Here is a 24,112-nt window from a genome sequence, read left to right on the forward strand (position 1 = left end):
CATATTTTGTTGCCCACAGATCAATCAAGTGGTAGTGAAGTAGATGGAAAGAGGCAAAACCAATTGCCCAAAAGGTTTTTGTTTCATAGCACAAAAGGGGCACCTATATTTTCTTATGAAAATTAATGAAAATGCCTTAAAAACTTTGAGTTTTAATGATAAGGACAAAATAAAGGGTAAAGTGAATAGTACCAGGATTGACTTTTTAGTGTAAAAATGTGATTTTTCGTTAAAGTGAACAGTACCGGGTGCTTTTCGTTAAAGTTCTCTATTTTTCTTTCTCTCTCAAACGCACATGCGGAAACGCATTAACGCAGTGTCGTTTTGCATACACCATCGTCCACGTCTTTCCCACGCATCGGGTCCATCGGCTGCCACGCAGTTCCATCGTGTGTCCAGAAACACGCGTGGGCCCCCACCGTCCCTCTCATCGCCACGTGGTACCAACGTCTTTTGGGTATTATTGTCAACACAGACCCACCGCCACCGACGACCACCAACTTGCTGCTGAGAGCAACGACACGTCCAACGCCTTCGTGGTGGGACCCATCCACAACGTGGCCATGTCATCTCCTACTCGGACACAAGTGTCGTCACGCGCATCCCCGCGAAACTCCCACCGTACGTGTCCGCCTTGGATCCCCTGGCCCCCACTACTTCCCCACTCTTTTTTATTATAATATTAATTTAACGTTTATTTTATTAAAGCCGCCACCACAGCATATTGTTAGGACTCAATTGGCTGAAATTAAGAAAAATAATACATTTTAAAGTGGTTTAAGATCTCTAAGCTCTATTTACTTTAAAAGTCAACTTTTGTAATAGTGTTATTTGACGTTATGTATCAATGATATAATATAACGTTGTAATAATTATATATAAAAAGCTATATTCTTAACAATTCGTATCAAAACCTAATTACATTACTCAACTTAAACTCACATTGCAAAAATGCAATCTATAAGCTAAACTGATTAATATTGTATATCAAATTTATTATCGACTCGGTAAATAATGAAAGACGAGAGAAACAACTTTTAAGGAAGAAAACGACTAGCAAACTAATTTCTAGAAAACGACTGGCAAACTAATTTCTACACCCCTAATATTTTTCGCCTTACACGCGCATACGCATTTTTAGCCTTCAAATTAAAAGGATAAAAACCAAATTAAAAACAAAACAACTAAAAGTGTGCAAAAAAAGAAATGAAAGAAACTCAATATTCAAGTAGAGTGAGTTTAGGGTTTAAGTCTTGAATTGGCTGAGTCGTTAAGGATCGTTCTCTTCGTTAGACCAAAGCTTAGGTTTGAGTCCCCGTTAGTAATTTTTCTTGTGTCCGTTTTGTAAAAATAAAAAAAATTAGGTATGACCCTATCCTCAAAGAGGCTCGTGGTATGCAGCCTTAAATGGGGTAGCTCCTCCTGCTGAACCTTTTGTTAAAAAAAAAATGTTAGGTATATTAGAAGCTTGATAAAATTATTAGAACCAATTAATCTAGAAGACTAGAAAGCTGCGCGTACACGCGCGAAACCCCGGTGGCTTTCGTGTCTTTTTCTTCGGGGAAAGGGCGTTGCCGGGTTGGATTGTGGAGCACGTTTCTCGTGGAAATCCGAAACTTTCTATAAATGTGGAAGCTCTAAAATTGAGGCCCTTCTTTCTTCTCTCTCTCCTCCTTCTCTCTCTCTCTCTCTCTCTCTCGTTCGCTCATTTGCCGTTTCGTCGATTCCGATTTTATACGTTTCTTTCTTTTTCGCCCCTTTTGTTCTAATTGGCCGTTTCCTTCGCGATTCTCCGCCATAATTTTTTCCCCTATTATTTTCGATTTCCTGCGCAGCCTGTTGCTTGCGGATTAAGGTGAATGTTTAAAGCCTCTCCCTTTTCTAAGTCTTCTGTTTGGCCGCCGAGAAAATAAGTCGGTTGTTTGAAGCGGCTGCTGCCGAAGAATGTTCCTTTCCTTTTCGTTTTCCCCTTTTGTTTTCCTCTGTTTTCCTGGCTGCCAAACAGAGCATTTCGGATTTTTCCATCCGCCTCACTGTTTTTTTTTTTTTAATTTTTTTTTAATTCGCTGCTGATTTTTCGATAGTTTGGTTTTGAAGGTTTCCTGAATCCGCCCCTGCATTTCGAAGACCGCTGGCGTTTCGGATCGAAGTTTCCTCAACCTGGTACGTCGTCGTTTCGTCTTCTTCTTTCTGTTTTGCACGTAATGCTATTCGAAAATTCGAATTTCTGAGTGTATTTTTTGTTGCCTGGTAAGAAAAATGTAAACTTTTTAGCACTATACAGGTGATTAATTAAGAAAGTTTTGATCTTTGCCACCAATGAGAATTGGGTTCTGTTATTAATTAAGATTTATGAATATTAAATTGATTTAATTATGGTTGTTTACTTTCCTAATTAATTTTTTTTTTCCAACCGCAAAAACTGATCATGTCAACATCGTCTCCCATTGGGCTGTTTTCGGCTGAGCTGATATGATACTGTTATTTTGTTTCCATCCTTTGATTTTTCACCCCAATTTGTTAAATTTATTTTCTTTGCTTCGATGCAAATGCTTGGTCAAATGTCGAACCATGTCGCAGTCGCGTAGACTATTCAAAACCAAGATGGGAAAACTAAAAAGAGAAGAAAAGTCTTAATCATTGAAGTCATTTATGCAAAATCTTGACCATAGACTTCGAGTCTACTCTTGGGTTTGTCTCGGTCGTACTTTCGAGAATGGCCCAAGCGGCGAGTAGCTCACGTGGTTAAAAGTATTTACCGAATCGGGTTTTCAAATCCCCCTCCTCTCAAAAGTAGGAATGAGAAGTATATAGGCCTTTCCAACTTGTTTTCTTTTTTTAGGTGGTGTTGTTGGTTGTCACGCATTTTCTCACATCCAAATCTGTCGATTTCATATGTTTTTAAGATTCCGTGTTTGTGTGTAGGGCCTCTTTTTTGCGGTTGTGTGTGATTCATTTGATGTGTTTTTGTCGCCCGGTGTGTGGGACATAGGAGTTGTTAATGGTATGCAACTACCAGTCACATGTTTTCGGTTGAGCTGTATGTCCAAACATTTTCATATCTTCTCTTGCAGTATTCGTAGCCTGAGAATCTGTAATGTTTTTGTATTCCTCTGTGTTTCGTGTAGAATAATGTACGTTTTAGCACAGTCGATCGTGTACTGATTTAATTCTCAAAGTTCACACACCATATGGTTATTCTGCAGAGTTTAGAGGAATGTTGTATTTGTGTAAATTTGTATAAGTAGGTTGGCAATCCTTGAGGTTCTAGTTTTCCCCCTTTAGCTATGGGCTGTGTATTCTCTCCAGCGTGCTTCGATTTTGGAAGCTGAGAAATTGGACTGAACATGTTGCTACTACTTTTGAAGGAAATGGCATAATCAAGAGCTAACGGATAATTGTTCTATGCATATATATAATTTGACATGTCCTTGTGTTTCATGAAATTCGCGTAAAATATTGCGTGATATTGTGCTTCCGATATTCACAGCTCCCTCCTCTTAGGAATAGTCAGTAATCTCCGAAAAAGAGAAGGCTAATGGAATTTTCTTTTGTCTCACTCGTGTGTTTAACGGTTATTTAAGATGCACATATTTTTGTTCAATTCTAATGATTGTTCACTTGTTCATTAGATATAAGGAGCCATGTACTTGAGGGATTGATTGTTAACTAGCAGTTACAAGACACTGAAATGGTTGTTTTTCGTTGATTACAGGGTCATCTGAAGAAGTTGTAATAGATTTATACACTTGTTTATTGTGATAACGTTACTTCATACGACGTGCTACAAATCTGGATCCAATGGACCTGAAATCAAATCATGCTTCTCCTGTTCTTGCTGACCCTGCGCCCTTGAGCAAGTCAAGACTTGGTGGAGTCCATACCAGCCTGTTACCATATGCACCTCCAGGAGCAGCTTTCCCGGCAGGTTTATTCCTAACAATCCCTAGGTGGAAGACTGGATTACTTGATGATGTTCGCTCTAGCTCTTGGCTCGATGCCATGAAATCTTCATCGCCTCCTCACAGAAAGATAACGAAGGGTGTTAAAAATGAGTCCGGGGCGACAGATGCTGATATTGCTTACCACTCATGGATGGTAATAATAAATCCTTAATGTGTTTTTACCTCCAACAGGCTTTGAATCTAAGTTATTTATGCAGTACTTAACATCTTTCTGTCTAATTCTTGCAGGTCAAGTATCCATCAGCGCTTACATCTTTTGAGCAAATCTCTAATCATGCCAAAGGCAAGAGAATAGCACTGTTTCTTGATTATGACGGGACTCTTTCACCGATTGTGGATAACCCTGACTGTGCCTTTATGTCTGATGCCGTAAGAATATCTTGATACTTGTATCTTTTACATGCCAAACTTAAAATGCTCTGCTTGCTCATCAAAGATGTTTTAATCCTTTTAGATGCGTGCAGCCGTTAAAAGGGTAGCAAAACATTTCCCAACAGCAATTATTAGTGGAAGAAGCCATGACAAGGTAATTGCTAGTCGGGGCCTTAAATATTAGCATGACATACTCTTCAGTAATCATCTGTTTGTTTAACCATATTTTCTCGTGCTTGCTGATTTTGATTGTTCCATATCCTAATCTATCAGGTATACGAATTTGTAAAACTAAATGAACTCTATTACGCCGGTAGTCATGGAATGGACATAATGGCCCCTGTTATACAATCTATAAACGATGACCAGAGAAACTGTTTTAAGTCAACTGACAAAAAGGTAATTGGCTACAAGCTCTCTCCTCGTGCGAAAAAAATACGTGTATGTATTGGGGTTTTGTTTCTAAACATCTTTTGGTTTCTGGTGAATTCAGGGTAAGGCGGTTAACTTGTTCCAGCCTGCAGCTGAATTTTTACCTATGATTAGAGAGGTTTGTAAATTTCTTATCTGCAATCGTGTTCATCAACAATAAATAAGATGTTCCTATCTATTCTGTTACGAATGACAATATAGTATTGTAGTGTTCTGATTTTTTATGCTCAACCAGGTATTTAAATTGCTTGTTGAAAGTACGAAAGACATCCAAGGAGCTAAAGTTGAGGACAATAAGTTCTGTGTCTCTGTACATTACCGCAACGTAGATGAGAAGGTAGTCTCTTGTTAGAGTAGTAAATTTGATTAACTACAAGTTTAAGATTATTTTTTTTTCCGGCAGAGGAAACTAAACTAGGAGAGGCTGGAAGGAGCCTCTCTTTTGTTATGCATTTAATTTTTCTTTTGCGTTTACTAATCACACACTATGTCTTCAGAGTTGGCCTGCAGTTGCGCAATGTGTCCATGAAATTCTTAAAGACTACCCACGTTTGCGCTTGACTCACGGGCGAAAGGTACTTTTGAAAGCCTAGATGCAAGCTGATCTACCGTAATGTGCTATCTTTTTGCTATGGTAAATTTTTATTCAAAATATTTTCGTTCTATGTTCTTTATTTGCAGGTTTTGGAGGTTCGACCTACAATAAACTGGGATAAAGGGAAGGCCGTAATGTTTTTACTTGAATCTCTCGGTGAGTATTTCTTCTTCTACTCATCTCTCTTGCTGCTTTTAAGCGATCTTCAAGAATTCATTAAATTCCATCTTATACTCTCCCTACAACGAAATTTTTATATCAGGGCTAAGTAATTGCGAAGATGTGCTCCCGATATATATTGGTGACGATCGGACAGATGAGGATGCATTCAAGGTATGATTCGAAATTTTCATCACCAAAGTTGTTTTGACTGTCTTCTATAAAACCGAGAGAATCGCTAACTTGATGGGGGACTGTAACAGGTCTTGAGGGAAGGAAACCGAGGCTATGGCATTCTGGTCTCGTCCGTGCCCAAGGACAGCAATGCATTCTACTCTCTAAGGGAACCCTTGGAGGTAATGGAGTTTCTCAAGTCACTGGTTTTATGGAGGAAGTCAAGTGCTCTATAAAAATTACTGCATAGATAATTACATAGAAGATATAATCTTCACATGCTGATACAACAACGAAAACCAGCAGGACGGCGTATTTTTTGGTTTCTCCAGATAAGTATACTTCAAGAGGTTTTGGGGGAGCAGGCTGGCATGGAAGAATGCTTCCCGGTCTGTGCTCGTCGCTTCTTGCCGGTTTTTTGGTCGTAAAAAGCTTTGTGCCTTAATTGTAAATGCGTTTGGTTAATTTATCTTCTGTTTTTACTAATTAAGGTGCCTTCATTCATTCTTTCTTTCTTTCTCAATGTATTGATTATTTCATTCCATTTTGTTCTTGGATTTTGGTTAATCAAGTATAATATCTTACTCCGGAGGTCTCTATAGATAATCGAATGATTACGCGAAATGTAAATGTTGTGTTGTATTTTTTTTCCTTTCTGATAATGCGATATATTAATCAACGCGGCCGGGAGATTTGAACTCGGAATTTAACGGGGCGGGCGCATAGCTTTAAGGAAACAGAAAAGAAAGTCATTAGAACTATCACATGCTGGAAACTGTTCAGTTCATCTAGGTATCGTTTGATATGTAGACGGGACGGAACGAAGAGGGAGTAAAGATGCGATCGGATGGAAACAAGGAGGAAGAAGGAGACGGAAATGTTATAATTTTGTGTTCCACGGATGTGAAACAAGTCGTTCCAGGGGGTGTCTCGTGGAATAGCACGTTCCACTCGTTTTAGGCGCACCAAACGTAGGACGGAACGTCTCGTCCTACTTCGTTCCGTCCCGTCTAGAACGCGCTGTTCCATGTGACAAGTTTTATGTGAATTTTTGTTCCGCCTCTTCCCTTGGAACGACTTGTTCCACCTCCGTAGAAAACAAATTTAGAACCTTTTAAGACAAAACTACCCCGAATATTTTTCAATATTTACACCGTCTAAAACAAACTCTAATCCATTCTCTGCCGCTGCCTTTCTTTTCGCGTAGCCTTCCTCCTCATCCTTCATCGTCATCCTCATGTCTCTCGCCCTCCTTCCCCTCCGTTTCCTTCTCTCTTCCCTCTCTTCCCTCTCTTCCTCTCTCTCTGCAAGTTAGGGTTTTCTGATTTTTTTTTGTCCGATTCTGCAATTCTGGGTTCGGCTTCACCAGATCACGATTCTCGCCTCCGTAAGATCTCGATTGATCTCCCTTTTGCTTTAATTCGTACTAATTTTTGTTCTTGCTATAGTTTCTTGAATTTGGGGTTTCTATCATGGTGGCTGCCCTATTTATGGTATTCAAAATTCTTCTAATTTTTCTGGGTGTGGTTATTTTATAGTCAATTGTGTTTTCTAGTAATATCTTCATGAAATGATTTGGAATATAATGTCTGTGCAAGGTTTATTTTGAATTTTATTTTAATGTTTATGGACTGTTTGGTTGCTGAGAAATGGTAGGAAATGAAGAAAAACTAGATTATCGTGTTAAACTGTATATTCCAGTTTTTGGGTCTTTTACAATGGATGTTAAATAGTTTACTTGCGTGTTATACTGATGGCAAGTTGGGGACGAATGATGTTTATCTGAACGAGATTAACGGGTGGGTCAGCATGTATGAGGTTGGCAAGTTGGTGATGGTTTTGAATGCAGAGAAAGTGTTTGATGAAATAGCTAAGAGACAAGAAGAGGACGCTGCAGGAAACCTCTTCGATCGAATGACCCCTCTTTTTCATAACATGGTTGTATGCTGTCAATTTTGCTTAACTATAGGTGCATTCTGGATTGGATGGGATCCGGGAGGGGGATTGGCTAAAATTCTAGGGATGATGCTCTGTTCCAAGCACCAGGCGAACCATTGTGACAAGTACCCTCAATTTTTGATCCCACAGCTACACTTCATTAATCATGAATTGCATGTTACTTTTCTACTACAAGTGATGCAAAATGAGGAAGCTACTGCTACATGTGAAAGTGTTTTTGATATGTCTCGTGGTCGCAGGTCCTTTATTGTTGCCGGCAAGGCTGAGGAACTATTACTACCATCAAGGGATGATGAAAAATCGTGTACCAATATGTGTCACAACACGAGGGAGTGGCACCGCGATGTGATTAGGAAGATCAAATGGCTGAGTGAGAAGGGGATTTCTACATGATCGATACCGAAGGACAAGCAAACTATGAAGAATTTTTCTGATGGTAGGGATATAAGTTAGTTGGTTAGTAGCTTATGAGTGAAGCAAAGAATACTTGTATAAATAACAAACACATCTCTCGGTGTAATTCATTCATTGTTCAAGAAATACAATCTTTAGTCATTCACTTTCTCTCTCTAAATTCTCTGCCATTGTTTTTCGTTTTGCTTCTTCTGCGATCTCCAAAAGCTAATCATGGTATTGTTATATGTGTTCAAATATGAACAAGTTCAAAAAAAAAAAAAAAAAAGAAGTCTCGATCCGTCGCACGTATAAACATTGTACCAAACAACAGACAAAACATGGGTAAATTAGTCATTCAATCTTTTGGTTCTGTTCCGTCCAGCGTGTACCAAACGCAGAACGGAACAACTGTCCCGTTCCGTACTGTGCGTACCAAACATAACACGGAACCTTTGTTCCGTCCCGTCTTGTTCTGTCTTGTCCCGTCTCATTCCGTTCTGTCCCGTCTGCGTACCAAACGGTATCCTAAAGTTTCTAGCATGCCCCACAGTCCACCAAATTCAAATTAAAAGAATTATAGTCACAAAAATGTGACACAATTAATCATGAAGATTGCCAAACACTGGAATGAAAGCAAGTCCAGCACTTGGAAGTTGATGGAAGATTTAGACTTGAAACATTTTTTATGTTCTTTATTTTGCACCTAATTGAGTGGTTAGAGGAAGAAATCAAGTTTTGGTGACCGGAGGAGACCCCATCATCACCGTCTTTATGCTGTTCATTTGACGTCCATAAATTAGTAATGACCGTCCATCTTGATTTGTTTATTGTGTTTTTCACGATATATCCACGAACACATATGGACGAAGTCATAAATATTTTTTAGTGGGAGCAACTTCGATTGATTAAATACATGGCTCAAAAGGGTGAGAAAATAAAAAAAATATAAAACATGAGAGGATATATATATATATATATATATGTGTGTGTGTGTAATTCATAGTTTAATTGAAGCATTTTTCATGGTAAAAAGAGTTGAGTGGGAGCAGATGTCCCTGATGAACATATGTGGGCTCCGTCCATGGGGACACAATATACTGATGTATTATGTAAATTCAATCATTCAATACACCCGTGAATAGGATGCAACGGGTAATTTTATTTATTTATTTATTTATATTATTTACCATGATGCAACTAGTAAGAAATAATAAAATAATAAAAGGCAGCTTTAATAAAACGGCACTGACTTTCTTTAAGGTAACAATAACTGGCAAAGCATGTTTAGCATGTTTGTAGACCATATACTAGTTTCTGCATGGGAACTAATACTTAGGTTTATCATAACTTTTGGAAACACAAGGTGGAATGTGGATCGGTTTCATCTTTAATTTGTTTCATATTTGCTGCTAGGTTTTCTTATACCAACCAAAATTAGATGAAAGCCAAGGGTCGGTTTCATCTTGACTCCACTTTTTGGGTTAATCCGACAAAAATACAAAACTAATTTTTTGGTTAAGACTTAGATCTATCCATGATCACTTCACTAAAGATACTTTGGACATGGTCGATTCAATAGGACATCTTTCACTCTCATATCAAGTGAGATCAACATGAGTTCATGCATAACCAAAATACATAGAATGTTATATTTTTTCGTCAAAAGTTTCAACAAATAACATGGTCGAAGATATCTACCTCAATTTTTATTGAATATTATTGAATATTCTTTAAACCCTAATAGCTGTAAAGCTGTGTTTAGCTAGGGTTTAGTGAGCTGTGTTATTCCCTCTTCTGTGTAAAGCTTGTTAATAAGCTGTAAAGCATGTGTTAGAGAATGTGGAGGTCATCATACTCTCATGCTTGCTTAGCTGACTTGCTTAGCTGCCATTGTCCCCTACTCTCCTCTCTCTTTCCCGATTATTCTTCTATTTATGCTTAATCTTGTAAACTGTTTGATACAATGAAATATACATTAAGGTTTTCTATATGGTATCAGAGCGGTGATCCCTCGTGGACCTGCATCTGTGTTCTTCCGAAATCCTACCAAATTCAAACCAGTTAAAGCCATTATGGCAACATCATCAGAGAAAGTTTCAAAAAACGAAACTATGGATACCAACCCAATTCAACGTTTGAGCTCAGTGCTCCTAAACGAATTCAACTATCTGCCTTGGTCACGAGCTATTTCTCTCGCTCTTGGAGGACGTGGAAAGCTCCAGTTCATTCAAAAGGATGATATCATGCCCGAAACAACTTCACAAGATTATGCAGCATGGGTGTCCCAAGATCAACTTATCATGTCTTGGCTGTTAAATTCTATGGAACCAAAGATGGCTGAGATTTTCAGTTATTCAGTATCATCTCACCACCTTTGGATTTCTGTACGAGACATGTATGGAGATCTAAACAATGCTGCGCGAGTCTTTCAGTTGAAGAAAGATCTTACAGAATTACAACAGGGAAATCTCTCTTTTGTTCAACATCTTGGCAACTTGAAGGCCAAATGGAATGAATTGGATCTCTACAGACCTCATACCACGGACACAACCATTCTTTTAAAGCGTGCTGAAGAAGACAAAGTGTTCCAGTTGCTTGCCAGCATCGGACCAGAATATGAAGACCTTAAAAGTCATCTCCTGATGACACCTGAACTTCCCACCTTCCAGATGGTCTGCAACGTTATTCAACGCGAAGAAATAAGGAAGAAGGTCATGAATGCAGTCGTTGTCGTTGGAGAATCAGATCTTAGGCCATCAGAAGCAAGAGCTTTCACCTCTTTCAGACCATACAAGGGAAAACGACCAGACTTAAAGTGTTCTCACTGTGTGAAAATAGGTCGTCCAGGCATTGGACACATAAAAGAAAAGTGCTGGATTCTTCATCCAGAACTTAAACCCAAGTTCAATGATGATGGAAGAGCACCAAGAAACCAAATGAAGCCTGCCTACACTCCTCAAGGAAACCTTGTTTGCGACAATGTCTCCAAAAATGTGATGAACTCTTCTTCTAGTCCCATTACTCTCATAAATGAATTTGCTAACTTCTTGCAACAGAAACAAGGGACAACAAATCATGAAAATCCTGCAGCCATGCTCGGCAAGTTTGCTGGCTTCCTCGAACAATCAAGCTCAGTGTCACAAAATGATGTGCCAGGTATTATTGCAACTATTTCCACTGCATTGGATCTTAGTAGTAGCCGTGGTTTTTGGATAGTCGACTCAGGAGCTTCTGATCACATGACTAACGATGCATCTTTACTAAATGATTTTCAAAACTTCTCCACTCCTTCTTTTGTCTCCGTAGCTAATGGCACCAAAGTTAGTATAGTAGGCATAGGAAAACTCAAAATCTTCTCAAATAAAAAGGAATCCCTTGTCATGCATGTCCCTTCCTTTCCTTTCAAGTTGATGTCAGTAGGAAGAATAACACAATTGCTAAATTGTCTTGCAATTTTTTCCACTCACTGTGTGATTTTCCAGGACCGAGTTTCGAAGGAAACGATTGGTAAAGGTTTCTTCCTCAATGGACTGTACTATGTCAAATTCTCTTCAAGTTTTCCAAAAGGTTTCTACGTAAACTCAAACACAGTAAACAAGGAGCAGCTGTGGCACATAAGATTAGCTCATCCTTCTTCCCATGTTATGTCTTTTATTTTTCCTAGTTTCTGTAAAGAGATTTCAGATTGTGAAGTTTGTCAAAAATCGAAGTCCACCAGGTTACCCTTTCCCCATTCTCTCTCTAGAGCTACCAAAGTTTTTGAAATTGTCCATTCCGACATTTGGGGACCTGCAACCTTAGAGTCTTTTGATGGCTACAGATTCTTTATATCTTTCATTGATGATTTCTCTAGAACTACCTTTGTGTATTTACTTAAATTCAAGCACGAAGCTTTCCAGTGTTTCAAAAATTTTCATAACTTAGTTCAAAATCATTTTAACTCTAATATTGGCATCTTAAGGTCTGATAATGGCTCTGAGTATACTTCCAAAATCATGACAACTTACTTAAGTGAGCATGGAATCTTGCAACAAACTAGTTGTGTAGGAACACCACAACAAAATGGCATTTCAGAAAGGAAGAACCGAGATTTGCTTGAGAAAACATGATCACTAATGTTACAAGCAAACCTTCCAAAGAAGTTCTGGTCTCAAGCTATACAAACCGCTGCATACATCATAAATCGACTTCCTAGCAGAATCTTGAAGTTTAAATCTCCTTGTCAAATTCTCAAGGGGAGAGATATTGACATAAGTCATCTCCGTGTGTTTGGATGTGTGTGCTATGTGCATATTCAAACTATTCACCGAGATAAACTTGATCCAAAGGCTATCAAGTGTGCATTCGTAGGCTACTCAACTTCCCAAAAGGGATACAAATGCTATGATTCTAAAACCAGAAAGGTGTTTGTATCCAGGGATGTACGGTTTGATGAGACACAATTATTCTTTCAGAAGCATGATGATGAACCTCAGGGGGAGCTCTCATATGAAGTGTTTCCCACTCCTCTCGTCCTTGATGATCCAAGACTGTCAACACCGCACAATGAAACAATTGAGATAGAGCCAGCTCATGAAAATATGGAAGCAAACAATGAAGAAGTCCTCCACGAAAGGAGAGAGCCCCTTGAACAACCTACTCTTCCAAGAAGGAATCCTTCTCGAAACAGACAACCTCCAGCCAGGCTTGATGATTTTGAAATCTACATGCCTAGACATCCTATTGGACAAATGGTTTACCATAGCAAGACCTCCCCATCTCATGCAGCATTTGTCACTAAGTTATCTCAACACTCGGAGCCTCGATCATTCGAAGAGGCAAACCAATCTCCTGTATGGAGATGTGCTATGCTTGAGGAACTGAAGGCACTCGAAGAAACTAAAACTTGGAGCATTGTTTCTCTGCCAAAAGATCAACGTGTGGTTGGGGCAAGATGGATTTACAAGACAAAATTTAACTCAGATGGAACCATCCAGCGGCACAAGGCAAGGTTAGTTGCAAGGGGCTTCACGCAAACCTACGGGGTAGATTACAAAGAAACCTTTGCCCCGGTGGCAAAGATGAACACAGTTAGAGTTCTTCTTTCGGTGGCTATCAATTCACAATGATCTCTACATCAAATGGATGTAAAAAACGCTTTTCTTCATGGAGAGTTGGAAGAAGAAGTGTACATGCGCCTACCACCTGGTCATGAACGAGAGAAGGAACAAGGAGTAGTATGCAAGCTTCACAAGGCCATTTACGGTCTCAAGCAATCTCCAAGGGCTTGGTACTCAAAACTAAGCTCTGTCCTTATGTCATCCGGTTTTAAACGAAGCAATGCAGATTCTTCAATGTTCACTAGGCTTGGCACACATGGAAGATTGGTGGTACTCGTTTATGTTGATGATCTCATTGTCACATGAGATAATCCAGAAGAAATCAATGCTCTCAAAGCCACCTTACATTCAACATTTTCAATCAAAGATCTCGGCAGACTTAGATACTTTCTCAGAATCGAAATGGATCAATCTCCAACGGGGTTGTTTCTAAATCAACAAAAGTACGTTCTCGATCTTTTAGAAGAAGCCAATATGATGCATTGCAAACTTGCTAAAACACCTCTACCAACAAATTTCAAGCATGAAACCTCAGGCATCCAGCTTGAAAATGCATCGGAGTATCAAAGGTTGGTAGGAAAACTTATCTATTTGACTATAACTCGACCTGACATTGCTTATGCTGTTAGCTTTGTCAGCCAGTTCATGCATTCTCCCACATCTCATCATCTGCAACTAGTTAAAAGGATCCTTCGGTACTTAAAAGGCTCACTGTCTACCGGGATTTTCATGCAAAACAACGGACACTTCACCATTGAAGGATACACAGACTCTGATTGGGCAGGCAACGTCCTTGATCGCAAGTCCACAACTGGTTACTGCACTCTTGTAGGTGGTAACCTCGTCACGTGGAAAAGCAAAAAGCAATCTGTTGTAGCTCGGTCCAGCGCAGAAGCTGAGTACCGTGCAATGGCATCTACTGCATGCGAACTAATTTGGCTAAAGAGTTTGCTACATGATCTTGACATCATCTCTTCCAAGCCAATTCTCCTCCACTGTGACAATCAAGCAGCGATGCATATTGCTGCCAACCCCGTCTTTCATGAACGAACAAAGCATATCGAGGTTGACTGTCATTTCGTCCGCAACCAAGTCCAGTCCAAGCTGTTACAAACTGCATTTGTTCGCTCCAGTGATCAACTAGCCGACGTGTTCACCAAGCCCCTACCTTCTTCTCAACTTGATCGTATTCTCTTCAAGCTTGGATCCAGAAAATCTCTCGATCCAGCTTGAGGGGGAGTATTGAATATTATTGAATATTCTTTAAACCCTAATAGCTGTAAAGCTGTGTTTAGCTAGGGTTTAGTGAGCTGTGTTATTCCCTCTTCTGTGTAAAGCTTGTTAATAAGCTGTAAAGCATGTGTTAGAGAATGTGGAGGTCATCATACTCTCATGCTTGCTTAGCTGACTTGCTTAGCTGCCATTGTTCCCTACTCTCCTCTCTCTTTCCCGATTATTCTTCTATTTATGCTTAATCTTGTAAACTGTTTGATACAATGAAATATACATTAAGGTTTTCTATAATTTTCCTCCCTCCCTAACAACTTATATAGGATTCGGTATAGTTTAATGCAATTTAGAAAGTGATTAGGTACTATATAATTGACAAAATCTTGACTCCACTTTTTAATGATAGGTGAAGAATCTTAGTAGCAAGTCGTAGGTTCATTTGAACCTACCATTCCTTCATTCCTCTTGCTGCTAATTTCAACAATTCTAGAAATCAAACCAACTAAGACTCTGAATGTTAGGTAATGCTAATCTTAATCATGTGAGATTTTAAAACCAAAAGTGGGTTGGTTTAAGTTAAAACATGTAGATCTATCCGATGTTAATTATACACTAGAGTGATGTGAGATTTGGAGCAAATTATTAGACAAATCCACATGTTCGCTCGTGTTTGATGGTGTTTCATGTTCCCTGTCGATCGATGTCGTTGTTTTCCATGCATATGCATGCACGTACCCAACGTTAATTGCATCCCTAATCAAATCACAAACATTAATATTTATTTAATTTTGTATCGATTTTCTTCACAGGTCTCGTATGTAAATTCAAAATTTTGAGCTCACGTCATTTCATCATCGTCATCAACAAGTATATATAGCTGCCCGGTTAATTACTTACTTCTTCTGAAAACATGTGAGAAAAAAATTATATGAATATTGTTGCTAAAATTATAAACTACGTATTTTCAATGTGATTAACTGCACTTTTCAAATACGATCACTTTATTAGTAAGTTTGCATCGTCAACATCCAACACCAACTTGGCTTTCAGTAATGACGAAGAAAAAACCTTCACTTATATTGTGGAGTCAAAAATAATCACAAGGCGACACGTGGATTTTTGGGTGAAGATGACAAATTTACCCTCGAAGCATACCAGGTCTCCTACACGCCAAAATCATCTATCAACCAAATCAGGAGTACCCAAAATAGGTAACAAGTTCAAATTTGTCTCATTCATCCTCATTCCATAACCTCCAAAAACCTCCCAAAACATTTCTTTCATTATGATAATTAGCCAATTAATATATTTATACCTAATTAATATATTAATTGCTAATTGAATCACCAAATAACACCCCAAAACACACTTAAAGGCCGGTCACACTCCATTCCCTATATATATGACCCAATATATATTAATTGCTACTGTTTATATTCAATTTTAAATAAAAAAATTAAAATAATTTTTTACAGCAATATATACGATTTGAGAATTCTTGAAATTCTCACAAAGAAATCCGACTAGAATCCTCGTTCATAACTTTTGGTCTGGCAATTACCGAGCTGTTCACCGTGTGATACTCTCTGGTAGGCACGTTTTGACGTGGACCCTTCGACAACGTTTTTTTAACTGTGGCAATCAAAGGTCTTTCTTATCATTCACATTCTTTTTTCTTTTTTTTAATTTACATTCATCACTTGTTTTTTTAATGTCCGTTTGATATCAATTTTATAAACATAAATTATTTTAGTCATTCACTATGCACAAGGATTTCCACTAAGCATTCATAATTGAATGGTTATAGCGCCAAACTCATAATAGGCGAATTCATAGGTTCAGTTCTTACTGGCACTCTAAATTCTATCAAAGTAAATGATTGTCAACAAGGGCATTCTAGTACGTTGTAGATTCTTGACACACAATATTCTTGTTAGGATATATTCAAAGATTAATAATTTTCACACTTTTTTCTTCTCATGCACACTTTGTTTACCTGTAGTTTTTAGTTTGAATAACTGCAAACACGAATCGAGAAACATAAGTTAATATGAGCGTGCATAAAAAGAAAAACAGCATGCAAAAATACTTCCCCGTTCAAACTAACGTGGCATTAAGACTTAAAACAGTTAATCTTAACTAACGTGTGGCATAAAGCTTTCTAAATTGACTTGAGACCATCCCAATTCCCACGTTGAAATTCTTGTAAAATGTTATACAAATAATCGCAATCTCCCCCACAAAAAGCAAAAGAAAACGTTTGAATTGCTTCTCTGTATGAAATACTGAAAATATACGCATATACACACATCGTTTGTAATCGTGTCAAATTGGAAGAGCAAGAATGGAACAAACATCAAGTTTTGCCCACACCATGTCATGTGCTCCATCTGCACGTCTCTTGGCAAAAGGATCTTCTCAATTTCTTGTCGACTTATTAAAAGGATCTGGCTTCTCTGCCCTCTCACTTTTCATACACTCTCATCCCCTCCTATTTTATACGGTTACGGTTAAATCACGTCAATATTTTATATTAATTTTTTTTATAGAGATAATAAGACAAAAAATAATAGTAATATAAAATGTTAACGTGGCTTAACCGTGACCATACAAATAGAAGGAGATGAAAGTGTATAGAAAGTAGGAAGGTAGAGAAGCCAGATCCTTATTAAAATATACGAAACCAAATTAGAGAGTTTCGAGTTTTAGACACCTCCACAATTCGAAGTTTTAAAATATTATTAAAATAATGTTTTGGTTTACGTACAATTTTCATCTTTGATTTTTCTTGTCCGTATCACTAAAGATTAAGGCATATCCGACTTGTATTTAGGATTCTGAAGGAACTATACATATTATGAGGTAAGTGATTTTTATACCGTATTCACTTTGTATGGAATCCCAACTAATTCGTGTACTTTCACATGCCCAACTAATTTATCGAGTCCACATCTGAGGGGCATTCAAATTTTAACTTTTCCAAACGCGAGATTTTTTTCGGCGTGTTAAGAAATACGTATCGATACATCAAGTATCATAATAAAAGTAATTAGAATTTTCTTTTTTTAAATATCCAATCACTTGTATCATAATATTTGTATATCGAACTGTGTTTCCGACACAATGAAAATTTTCAGCATCCAAAGAGGCAAAGGACAATGGGGTCTCTCTCTCCTCTCTCCATTTAAATTGGACAACCACCAATCTACGCTTTACACTCCAATCTCCATGCGGAGTCCTCACAATCTCTCCCGCTATATAAACCCCATTTAATTTACTTCTCCCCACATTCACTCATCTTTCTCTCAATTTCCACTGCAGAGAGAGACTACAGCAACATGGACTCCAACAACACTTCCTACACTCCCTTGCCGGGAGAAGACCCCTCCGCAGCCGTCCCTCCGCCGACTCATCGCAGACCCCTTAAGGTTTTTGCCGTCACATTCTCCTCGGTCATATTCCTCTTGTCATTGGTCACGTTAATAATCCACCAAGGACCGGGAGCGCCACCAAAGACAGTGCCAGAACAACCAGATCACGACCACCGCCACCAGCAGCCGGCAGCTTCAACTAGTCCAGAACCGAGGTCGTTCTCAGTGCCTAGGGGAAAACTAGAAGGCGTATCGGCCAAATCGAGTCCATATTTTTCAGAGGAAGCTTCGTATAACTGGACGAATGCTATGTTTTCTTGGCAACGAACTGCCTTCCATTTCCAACCAGAACACAATTGGATGAATGGTTGGTGCACTTACAGCTTTTATTTGTTATTTATTTAAATTTATTTTCGACTAATAGTAATGGTTAGGTGAGATTTGCTACTGGACTTTCTTCTTTTGAATTTCACTATTTAATTTTATGATTTTTAATTATATTGGACTAATCATGTTTGTTCTTATCTTCCAATCTTGTTCTTTTGGTGGTGGACTCTGGTTTCTTCTACTTCCAGATCCTGATGGTAAGTTCTTAAATCAAAACTTTCTCTGTTTTTTCTTTTTCTTTTATTTTTATGACATTTCCTTTTCTATTCCTAATCATGTGATTAATTCATATATATATATATATATATATATATATATATTTGCTTAGACCACAATTAACTATATGAAAAACTAATGAAAAATGTTTGAAAACTTTGAATTTTAACGATAAAGACAAATAAAGGGTAAAATGAATAGTACCAGTTTGACTTTTTAGTGTAAAAATGTGATTTTTCTTTAAAATGAACAGTACCGTAGACTTTTTGTTAAAACTCGCTTAACTATATTGTATTGTTAGTACTTTTTGTTTCCTACTTAATAGTTTATATGCGAATTGCATGGGATTGTCTGATTATGTATATAATTGTGTATATTGGGTTGACATTGTACTTTGGAGGCCTTCTTACATGATTAGATTAGTTGATCAGTACAGTGTATTTATTTTTTTATACTAAAGTTTAAATCTTTGTTTTTATAATTAGAATGATTTAGAGTGTACATTAACGTCATCTCAAATACATGCATATATAAGGTTAGGATTGGAAGATGGGAAGTGTTATTGACACATATCTTTTTACTTCTCACACATCTTTATTAATTTTGTTCATTAATTTTTCAATTCATTCAATTAGATAATAAAAATTTGAAAACAATGCCTTAAAGATAAAAATAAATGTGTAGATAATTCCGTCTTCGAAAATTTGGTCCCTAACTTTATCCTATGAGCCAACATTATATTATTTTTTAAGAATATCCCAGCAAAGCGCTATGCTTTGTGAGTTGTGGACCAGTCAATCAAGCTGGAAATTGGACGGGTCAGTTAGGGCCTACCCTACCAAGCTAATACCTAATCCCATCCAGCCACGTGACTCAGATTTAATGTAACCACATGTGGTTCATTTTAGGAAAGAGTAAACTGTCGATTTGCCCCCTGAATTATCACCCAACTTTCAATTTCCCCCCTGAACTTTTTAATTGGAAAATTAAGGACTTAAACTAATTTTTTTTGGCCAATTTCCCCCCTACAGTTAGTTTTTCATAGATTTCATCCAAATTAACGTTAACTCTTATCATGTGCAAACCATGTAACTCTCATTTGTGGACAAAAGTGTCATTTCACTAGACCTTTAGATACAAAAGCTATAGAATCACACATATTTGCATAGGTTTATATTTTAGAAATCTAAGGTTTTCAATTATTTTAAAGAATGAAGCGACCGAACTACCCACACATGTTGTGCATATGCTTCCATTTAACAAAAATTTGGATGGAATGAATGAAAAATTGACAGCAGGGGGCAAATCGGCCAAAAAAATTAGTTTAAGTCCTTAATTTTCCAATTAAAAAGTTCAGGGGGGAAATCGAAAGTTGGGTGATAGTTCAGGGGGCAAATCGGCAGTATACTCTTTTAGGAAATGAGAATCCTCTATAGATCTTCTCAAGATTCTTTTTACGAAGATTTCAGAAATTCTCTAATCGTATTCGTTCATCGTATATTGTGCGATTAGTTTTTGTTAGATATTATTTATGTTTAATTTTAAAGAGAATTTTTTTAAATAATTTATGATCATATGAAAGATTTCCAGAATCCTTTCCTTTTTTAGGTATTTGTTGAGGTAATTAGCAATGTGCCCATCTGCCGCCGTGGACGGTGGCAGATACCATGTACCCACCATTCAAACTTTTTTCGTTTTTTGGAACTCCATTCAAACTTATGGACGACCAAATTTAGTGTTTGTGGTGGGACCCCCGTGTTTCCCATGTCACATGGTGTTCGGGATTATTTTTTTCTTAAAAAATGGATAACTGTCTGGGTTATTCATCATTTTCGGAGATCTTAAAGATTTACAGAAATATCTTAGCTTTTCATAATCCTAAGTCTGACTTTCACACTAGGTTGGTGTTTGGGATTGATCTTATTCTAAATTGCTGATTTATTAATAATTTAATGAGTTAATTATCAAATGTTTTGTAGGTCCATTGTTTTACAAGGGATGGTATCACCTATTCTACCAGTACAATCCGGACTCAGCTGTGTGGGGAAACATCACATGGGGCCATGCAGTATCAACGGACATGATTCATTGGCTCTACCTCCCGCTCGCCATGGTCCCCGATCGATGGTACGATGCGAACGGGGTGTGGACCGGGTCCGCCACCATACTCCCTAATGGCGAAATCATGATTCTGTACACCGGAAGCACCAACGATTCCGTGCAAGTACAGAATCTCGCCTACCCCGCCAACCTATCGGATCCCCTCCTTCTTGATTGGATCAAGTACAAGGGTAATCCGGTTTTGACTCCGCCATCAGGAATCGGATCCACGGATTTTCGTGACCCCACAACCGCGTGGATCGGTCCCGATGGCAAATGGCGCATTACCATTGGATCAAAAATCAACACAACCGGCATTTCAATGGTGTACACCACAACCGATTTTATAAACTATGAGCTCCATGATGGGGTCTTGCATGAGGTCCCGGGTACGGGTATGTGGGAGTGCGTGGACTTTTACCCGGTTTCTATAAACGGGACCAAGGGTGTGGAAACGTCCGTAAACAACGACGGAGTTAAGCACGTGCTGAAGGCTAGTTTGGATGACACAAAATTGGATCACTACGCAATTGGGACTTACTTTATAGAGAATGAGACATGGGTGCCCGATGACCCGACTATCGACGTCGGTATCGGGTTGAGGTACGACTATGGAAGGTACTATGCATCAAAGACATTTTACGATCAAAATAAGGAGAGAAGGATCTTGTGGGGTTGGATTAATGAAACGGATACTGCAACTGATGATTTGGAGAAGGGCTGGTCCTCGCTTCAGGTACGTGATCATATGACTTTTTTCGAGTGACAATAATTGTTTGGTTATGACATGCGAGCGTATTTAATTTATGTGCTCGCATTTTGCAGACCATTCCAAGGACTGTGTTGTTCGATAGCAAAACTGGAACCAATTTGCTTCAATGGCCAGTGGAGGAGATTGAAGACTTGAGATTAAACAGTACCGAGTTTACTGATGTTTTGGTTGAAGCTGGAACAACTGTGCCACTTGATATTGGAACGGCTACACAAGTATGTCAAGCATTCGAAAATAGTCGCTTGAGGCTCCTTCGAGCAATCCTCGAGTGATTAAACTTCTAAATGTCGAAAAGTTGGCTAAACGTCTTTAACATGTTCGTATTATTTGTTTAAATTTTCCTGCTCACTAACGTTTTTCTTGCTTGAAAATGTGGACAGTTGGACATACTCGTCGACTTTGAAATTGAATTATTGGGTACAGAGGAGAGTGTGAATGGGAGTTCAGGGTGTGGCGATGGTGCTGCAGATAGGAGCACATTCGGACCCTTTGGCATTTTGGCTCTTGCAGATGAAACTCTTTCCGAGTTCACCCCAGTTTATTTCCGAGTTACCAACTCGACCGATGGGGACGTCACAACTTACTTCTGCGCCGATGAATTGAGGTTAACCTTGATCTTAATGAATGTTAATTAGTGCTGATCTCTAACTTTCAATATGTTAATGTAGCGGTCATCTTACATGGTTCTTGGTAATGCAGGTCCTCCAGGGCTCCTGAAGTCTTCAAACAAGTTTATGGAGGCGAAGTTCCTGTGTTGGATGGTGAAACATATTCTGCTAGAGTATTGGTGAGACTTTCTTTCCTTACCAAGTTATATTATCTTTTGTAGCATAAAACTTCAAAGCACACGCTATTTATGCGCACGTGTCAAATTGTGAATGACAGAAGGACCTCGAGAATGGCGATGAATCTAAATTGCTGGGTGTTGAATGTGCAGGTTGATCATTCGATCCTGGAAAGCTACGCGCAAGGGGGCAGGACGGTAATTTCATCGCGGGTTTACCCAACAGAAGCAATCTATGGAGCAGCAAGGCTGTTCTTGTTCAACAATGCAACAGGAATGAATGTCAAGGCTACCCTCAAGATCTGGCAGCTCAACTCAGCCTTCATTCATCCATTCCCATTAGACCAGGTTTAATCAGTGACATTACGTCAATTCTTGCAACACGAGCAAAAGCATCTCCTGCATCAGCAGCTGCCAGTCATCACTTGGCTGCCAAGGATTCACAAACTTTCTGGCAAGCAAAATGTCAAAAATGTGCATCGATGGTGGTGCTATTACTCTTTTCAGTTTGTAGCTAAGGCTTGACCTCGAGCGATATCTATCGATTTAGTTTCCAAGAAAACTAATTAATAGAGTAAAAATTTTGCCCATTGCTCTCTGCACTTTTTGTGTGCTGCGTATGATAGACATTTCTCCCTTGATACTCGCAAAACGGGAAGCCTTATTGGCTTTAGGTTGCCATTTTCTGCTCTCTACACTTTCTTTGCGCTATTAGCTCACTCAGCTAAAATCCATCTTTCTTCGATGTCCTACACGTTGTTATCCACGTGTATTGTTGTTATTTAAAAATTAAAAGTGCTAACTGCTAAGCAAAGAGTTTGTAACCCGAGTAGTTAATCGTGTTTGTTTTTTGGCATGAAGTATTATGTTGGATTCTTGATCTCAATATTATTTGTATAACAAAAATAAAAAGAGTGCTAGATGTCCACTACCATATGGTGTTCGTCATTTCAGGCTACATACCACTCAACATTTTTAACGAACCAACGGTTGAGATTGAACTAAATTTCTTTATTGCCATTTATGAGAGCAAAGCTCGTAATCACTTTCCTCAAGCAATTGGATCTAATGATTTGGGCCCTAAAAGCCCAATTGTCTGATTCATGTTGGATTGGGCTAGAAAATTTGGGGCTGCAAGTAAAAGTGAGAGCCCACATGGAATTGAGCCATTAGGGTTTTTTCTTCTTGAACAACATGTGATTTGGTCCTTACTTTAATTCAATTCCCCATGTAACATGACTGACTTGGTATTCGACCGTTAGGCCCTTTTTGTTTTTTTTTAATTTTTTTTTTAATTATATTTTTTAAAATTGTGAAGCACCATTTGACCGTTTATTTTCAGTTCTGAATCTTTTTGGCAGCATCAATGCATCCAATACCCATCCCAATAAAAAAAAAGATTTAAGCTTAATGGATCATGGCTAATCCTAATTATTTATTTATTTATTTTTCTAGGGTTTTGAATGGGTCATGAGCCAGCACACTGGCAAATTAAGAGATATTAAAATATGCTTAGCAAGTTAATTAAAAAACCAACTAACTGATTAAATTTCTCCACCAACCATGTGCAAGTTAGTTGCTTCCATTTCCTGCCAATGCTGTCAGGATATATACATATATATATATATATATATATATACACACACATTTTTAGATCACATTTTGTAAACTACATGATGTATCGGTTGAATAATACATAATGCAAAGGGAAATGTTTAATTCCACACTTTTTGCAGAAGGATAATGTGAAAATTCAATGTTTATCGTGGTTGTGAAGATAACCCACTAAAGCATTAATTATAGGATTGTATAATACATAAGTTTCCTCTTAGTTTGCAATTCTTCTTCGATGTATGTAGCACTAATAATTTTTCTGGAATAACATGAAAATGAATGAATGAGATTGAAAATAGTAGATTAATAATTGTAAAAATCAAATCCAACTGCTAAATCACCTGTTATGTTGAAGCCACGTCCCTTATTTTGTATGGATAAGGATTGTTCGCCCTCCACTTCCGGTACCCTCTCCGTGCCCTCCTGTTTTGTGTGGTCACGGTTAAGCCACGTCAACATTTTATATTTATTTTTTTTATAGATATAA

The 24,112-nt window shown here is 38.2% G+C and overlaps 2 protein-coding genes across 6 annotated transcripts; both read left to right on the forward strand.

Annotated features, from left to right (window-relative positions):
- The first annotated feature begins 1,439 nt into the window (after positions 1–1,439).
- Positions 1,440–8,215, forward strand: LOC103439347 (trehalose-phosphate phosphatase A). Of its 4 annotated transcripts, none has more exons than XM_070826254.1 (12): positions 1,440–1,855; positions 2,098–2,163; positions 3,716–4,098; positions 4,194–4,334; positions 4,420–4,491; positions 4,611–4,736; positions 4,831–4,887; positions 5,005–5,106; positions 5,267–5,344; positions 5,451–5,520; positions 5,627–5,697; positions 5,787–8,215. In XM_070826254.1, the coding sequence occupies exons 3-12, from the start codon at positions 3,802–3,804 to the stop codon at positions 5,931–5,933; spliced, it is 1,161 nt and encodes a 386-aa protein (XP_070682355.1). In that variant the 5' UTR covers positions 1,440–1,855; positions 2,098–2,163; positions 3,716–3,801; the 3' UTR covers positions 5,934–8,215. The 4 variants fall into 4 exon arrangements, with proteins under 4 accessions (XP_070682355.1, XP_070682358.1, XP_070682365.1 ...); XM_070826257.1 differs by having other exon boundaries at positions 1,631–1,855; positions 2,085–2,163; XM_070826264.1 differs by lacking the exons at positions 1,440–1,855; positions 2,098–2,163 and adding an exon at positions 2,931–3,004.
- A 9,275-nt stretch (positions 8,216–17,490) lies between these two features.
- On the forward strand, positions 17,491–22,601 carry LOC114819562 (acid beta-fructofuranosidase 1, vacuolar). Of its 2 annotated transcripts, XM_029088680.2 has the most exons (7): positions 17,600–18,119; positions 18,328–18,336; positions 20,335–21,191; positions 21,281–21,442; positions 21,608–21,831; positions 21,927–22,014; positions 22,165–22,601. In XM_029088680.2, the coding sequence occupies exons 1-7, from the start codon at positions 17,720–17,722 to the stop codon at positions 22,363–22,365; spliced, it is 1,941 nt and encodes a 646-aa protein (XP_028944513.1). In that variant the 5' UTR covers positions 17,600–17,719; the 3' UTR covers positions 22,366–22,601. The 2 variants fall into 2 exon arrangements, with proteins under 2 accessions (XP_070682425.1, XP_028944513.1); XM_070826324.1 differs by lacking the exon at positions 18,328–18,336 and having other exon boundaries at positions 17,491–18,123.
- Positions 22,602–24,112: the final 1,511 nt, after the last annotated feature.

Source organism: Malus domestica, chromosome 01 (assembly GCF_042453785.1).
Source record: "Malus domestica chromosome 01, GDT2T_hap1".
Taxonomy (NCBI): domain Eukaryota; kingdom Viridiplantae; phylum Streptophyta; class Magnoliopsida; order Rosales; family Rosaceae; genus Malus; species Malus domestica.

Excerpts from the sequence above, each read along its gene's own strand:
- LOC103439347 (XM_070826254.1), top strand. The coding sequence starts at position 3,802 with ATGGACCTGAAATCAAATCATGCTTCTCCTGTTCTTGCTGACCCTGCG. Across the intron at positions 5,107-5,266 it reads ACCGCAACGTAGATGAGAAG|AGTTGGCCTGCAGTTGCGCA; the intron begins GTAGTCTCTTGT and ends CTATGTCTTCAG. Across the intron at positions 5,521-5,626 it reads GTTTTTACTTGAATCTCTCG|GGCTAAGTAATTGCGAAGAT; the intron begins GTGAGTATTTCT and ends TTTTTATATCAG.
- LOC114819562 (XM_029088680.2), top strand. The coding sequence starts at position 17,720 with ATGGACTCCAACAACACTTCCTACACTCCCTTGCCGGGAGAAGACCCC. Across the intron at positions 21,443-21,607 it reads ATATTGGAACGGCTACACAA|TTGGACATACTCGTCGACTT; the intron begins GTATGTCAAGCA and ends AAATGTGGACAG. Across the intron at positions 22,015-22,164 it reads CATATTCTGCTAGAGTATTG|GTTGATCATTCGATCCTGGA; the intron begins GTGAGACTTTCT and ends TTGAATGTGCAG.